Raw genomic sequence first — 4,513 nt, 5'->3', positions numbered from 1 at the left:
TCAAAATAATGCTACTATATTGGACATTCTTTTATCACCTTTATTATGTATCATTGTCCCAGCCCCCAATTATCACCTTCATCATTGTTTGTCTAATTTTCGTCCTACTAGTCTATTAGTAGCATATCCTTCCTATTCCTTTTTCTTTTTTATTTCCCCCTTTTTACTTTTTTTTTCTTTTAAATTCTTGAAAGAATTAAAACTTTGCAGTAAAAACTGCTTCTGGCCATCACACCACACCAGGGCGGATGCACACCATATAGTATAAGGTCCAGTAGAATTGGATATCTTTGGTCCAAATTCCATATATGTATAGTCTGATAAATTTTTATAAGATGTCAATTTCTTTATTTTTGTTCTGTTCTGTGTAGAAGAAAGAATGTAGGGCCAAGAAGAGAGACTCAATAATTCGATTCACATGGATTCAAAGCGACCCCCCAATTAATATACTACTCCTTAGACAATGCTTTCTACGTATTAATTCTTTAAATTTTTAACCAAAAAATGGGCCAGAAGTCTATAGGAGAAAAAAACATTCAATTAATATGGAGAAAGTCTGCATAAATTTTCGTTGGCTGCACGTGGGAAGGAGACTGGTTAAAGGCCCTACCATACATATTCATGTGGTTGAGTCATATATATATCTGGATGGGTCTCTTTTTTGATTCTTTTAAAATCCATAAGCTATTTATGATTGACAATTATTTTTTCCCATCTGCAAATTTGGGGTATTTATTTCCTTTTCCTTTATTTCTATACATGAAGATTATTTGTCAGCTTCTTACGTACAGATTTTAGACGACAGCTAGTACATGGATATTATGTAAAAGTAAAACAAGGAAAAAGGCGATAGTTAGAAAGTTAAGGAGGGACCCTGGTGTTGAATAGCACATCTTATGAGGAGACTTTAATTCATGGAGTTTTACGGTGATAGTGAATGTTGAATATGAAAGACTGATATAAGCATCCTCACATGCAAACTTGGCCCATTTGCTATAAGTGAAAATTGGGACTTTTAATGGAAAAATAAAAAAAGTAAGAGAACCAAAGGTATATAGTTCAATTTCAACAGAAGAAGATGCTGTCTCTATAGAATTTTTTTTACTTAATAAGGTGGTGTTTTCCTCTCTTATACTGTTTTCACTCTAGCATATCTCTTATGTTGTAAGAAAGATATGATTTTTTTTTTCTCTTTACTCTACTTACCACTTTGAGTCTTGAAGTATGTATCAGCTGTTTCTATCAGAAGGGAGGGACCCTATAATTTCTTTCTCCTGTTTCCGTAAGTAGAAAAAGTTTAGTTCCCATAGAGGATGTATCATTAGTGTCCATATTCTTGAAGTTGCGTCTTATTTGTGGCTTTCCAAGTCATTAAGCAATTAAATGGGTATCCTTCAACTAACCAAGATTTGAGTTGGAAATTTTCTTGATTCTCTTGAACCTCAAGGATTATAAAAGGACATTATTCAAATTATGTTTCACACTTTAATCCTTTCTCTTTGACTAAATAGCTAGTCTTTCAAACTTGTGAGTTTTTTTTGCCCTTTTCCTTTTCTTTTTCCAATAGAAAGTACCCCTCTATTTCTATAACGGTGATGTCTGACTGGACAGGGAATTTAATAGCATATAGACTTTTGTTACATATCAAATGTACTCTTAGAACTTGTTGTATTAAACACGCCATGACATTTGTATGGCTATAACAGTAAATTATTAAGGATATATTGAATAAGTTAACTTAAAAGTTTCTCAAATATGAAAATTTGTTGGTTCTTTTAGAATATAAAAAAAAGTGTCCTATAAAATGAAGCTGAGAGAGTACTACTTTTGCATGTAATTAGTTGAACCTCATTCTTCCTAAGCTCTTCAATATTTTACATGGTATATGAACAACATACAGACAGCCACTCACAGATTAGTCAAAGAGAGTGGAATTGACTTAAAGACTGTCAAAAGTAAAAACTATCTCCATCTGTAGGAGACAATGATAGACACCCATTTAGGCTATCTTCCAGATGGTCGCTATCTGCAACGGATTCTTTTTGGTTTGAATAGGAACGCATGCGTCATGGTTACAACGGTAAATACTAGAGAAGTCAAAAACCTTTTCGGTTAAACACTCAATCAACAAACAGAATTACAATCAGTAAATATAAAAATCTAGAAAGCGGAAAAAAGAAGTACATATACTATCATATACCATACACAAAAGATGATGATCAACAAACTTTCCGATATTTTTATCAAGAATATATCAGGTGTTGAGACAAAGGAAGGAAATATGTGTAAGACCTATTTACAGATTAAGAAGAAGAAAAACACTATAGCACACACCTGTAGTAGGGAAGTAACCGTCCAATAATAAGAGAGATAATTAGCCATTGAAAATCGGCTAAGAAAATTGTCCGTAGGCGGCAGGAAGCCTCTGGAAATTGTTACTGTATAAATCTGCAGTTTGTAGAGAAGTCTGCGGGGGTTGGTTCTGAAGCCATGTACTAGTAGTACTCAAATTCAACGAACCTTGTGTCATGAATTGTGTGTCCGATTTTGTTTCTCCGTATAAGTCTTGATGCGGAGAAATTTGATGATGATTTTGTATTGTGTTATTATTATTAACACCTAGTGAAAACGGGGTTTGCATATACTCAGACCATTTGATTTCTTCTCTCTCCGTTTTCCCCGCGCCATCTGCTGCTGCTGATCCCCATGTGAAAGCGGCAGCATTGTTATCGAAAAATGAACAGTTGCTTTGTAACTCGATACTGTTACTGCTACCATTACTGTTGTTGCTGCCATTGCTGCTGATCGTACACGCTTCCCAATTCTGGAACTTGTTGATATTAAAAGTAGTATGATCAGGAAGAAGAGTACTCAAAGAAGGCTTTATATTATTACGTGCCAACGGGGATGTACTAAGAATCGAATTCGACATAGAAGAAAAGCTAGCATTTGCCAAGGAGCCACAGTTGAACTGATCAGATACCATGTCAGCAGAATTCCTGGTAATATTGGTATTGAAGAGGATATTGGTATTGGGACTATAATTATTGTGAAAGGAGAGATAACTAGACAAATCAGGAGACTTGCAATTGGTGGTGAAGAATTCATGAGTTGGTGGGGCAATATTATTGGTATCAATAAGTGAATACCGGTCCATATTATTTGTCATTGAAGATGCCTTAATTGGCTTTGAAAATCCATTATCATGAGCCTCAACAAAATTGAACTCGTTATTTGAGCTTTCAGAAACTTTGTCATTGTTCTTATTGTTACTGTTTGCCGACGCTTTCTCTTCGTTCTCAACTTCAGAAAGTGGCTTGTGTGTATTTGGATCAATCCCTCTTTGCCTTAGCTTTTTCTTAATTGAAGAGTTCCACAAATTCTTGATTTCGTTATCTGTTCTTCCAGGCAATCTAGCTGCAATTTGAGACCACCTGCGAGCAAAACAAAAAAAATTAAGGTCAGCCCAGGTTGATTATAACATCATGGTATGAATCGAATTTTATAAGTATTGTTTTGTTGAAGAATATAATTACTTGTTCCCAAGAACTGCATGAAGTTCAATGATCAAATTCTCTTCATCCTGTGAGAATGTTCCTCTTTTCAAATCAGGCCTCAGGTAGTTAATCCACCTCAGCCTACAACTTTTTCCACACCTCTGTAGACCTGCAACCATTTAAAAAATTATCACTAAAAAGAAAAACGTGAAAACAAAATTAAAACAACAATAATTACGCCTCAATTCAAGCAAATCGGAATCCCCTATCAAATAAATTACCGTAAATTTTTCACTTTCAACATGCATTTTCAAGAAAAATGAGAAAACTAACTAAGAAAATTGTTAGTAGTTGTAGTAGTAGTGCACCTGCTAACTTCGGGACAGAGCTCCAACAGCCGTGACCAAATTTAGTAATATGCTTAATAAGTTTCTCATCTTCCTCTGGAGACCAGAGGCCTTTCCTTAACTTCTGTTTGTAGCAACAAGAATGCCTCCCCATGTGATATTGCAATGCTGGAAAATGAAGTCCAAAAAGAAAAGGCAAAGTTTAGTTTGTATTTTTTTAATTTGAATGCTAAATGAAGCTGGTTGATTATATTTTGTTCTCTTTTCTACTTACTTCCTAAGAAGCAAAGAGAGTTTTAAGAGAGAGAGAGAGAAAATGATATAATGATAGTTAGGAAGGGAGTGGAAGCTGTGGAAAATGAAAGGGGAAGAGGTTGTAGTTGTTGGAATCAATTGGATAGGAGGGAGGAGGAGCCTTAAAAAGAAGGTCGTATTCAGCAGATGATTCGATTTTTGAGGTTTAGTAAATTTATTGAATTTGTTATTGCTCTCGGTCTTAATATCTATTAGTTTGTCCAATAAATAGTACTTTTTTTTATATATGGCTTTATTCGGAGTAGGAAAGATCAAACTAACTAATGTTCGGTGTTTTCGGAGATCTTAAATATTTTTTAGAATAAAATTTACTTATTTGGATACAATTTAACAAACTTTTTATTTTAACTTAAC

General features: G+C 34.3%; 1 protein-coding gene across 1 annotated transcript; it reads right to left on the bottom strand.

Annotated features, from left to right (window-relative positions):
- Positions 1-2,085: 2,085 nt before the first annotated feature.
- LOC132064432 (transcription factor MYB61) lies at positions 2,086-4,281 on the bottom strand. Its single transcript, XM_059457412.1, has 3 exons — positions 3,866-4,281; positions 3,537-3,666; positions 2,086-3,434 (listed from the first exon to the last, which is right to left on the bottom strand). The coding sequence occupies exons 1-3, from the start codon at positions 3,996-3,998 to the stop codon at positions 2,393-2,395; spliced, it is 1,305 nt and encodes a 434-aa protein (XP_059313395.1). The 5' UTR covers positions 3,999-4,281; the 3' UTR covers positions 2,086-2,392.
- Positions 4,282-4,513: the final 232 nt, after the last annotated feature.

Source organism: Lycium ferocissimum, chromosome 7 (genome assembly GCF_029784015.1).
Source record: "Lycium ferocissimum isolate CSIRO_LF1 chromosome 7, AGI_CSIRO_Lferr_CH_V1, whole genome shotgun sequence".
NCBI lineage: Eukaryota > Viridiplantae > Streptophyta > Magnoliopsida > Solanales > Solanaceae > Lycium > Lycium ferocissimum.
This window is presented reverse-complemented; position numbering and strand designations above follow the sequence as displayed.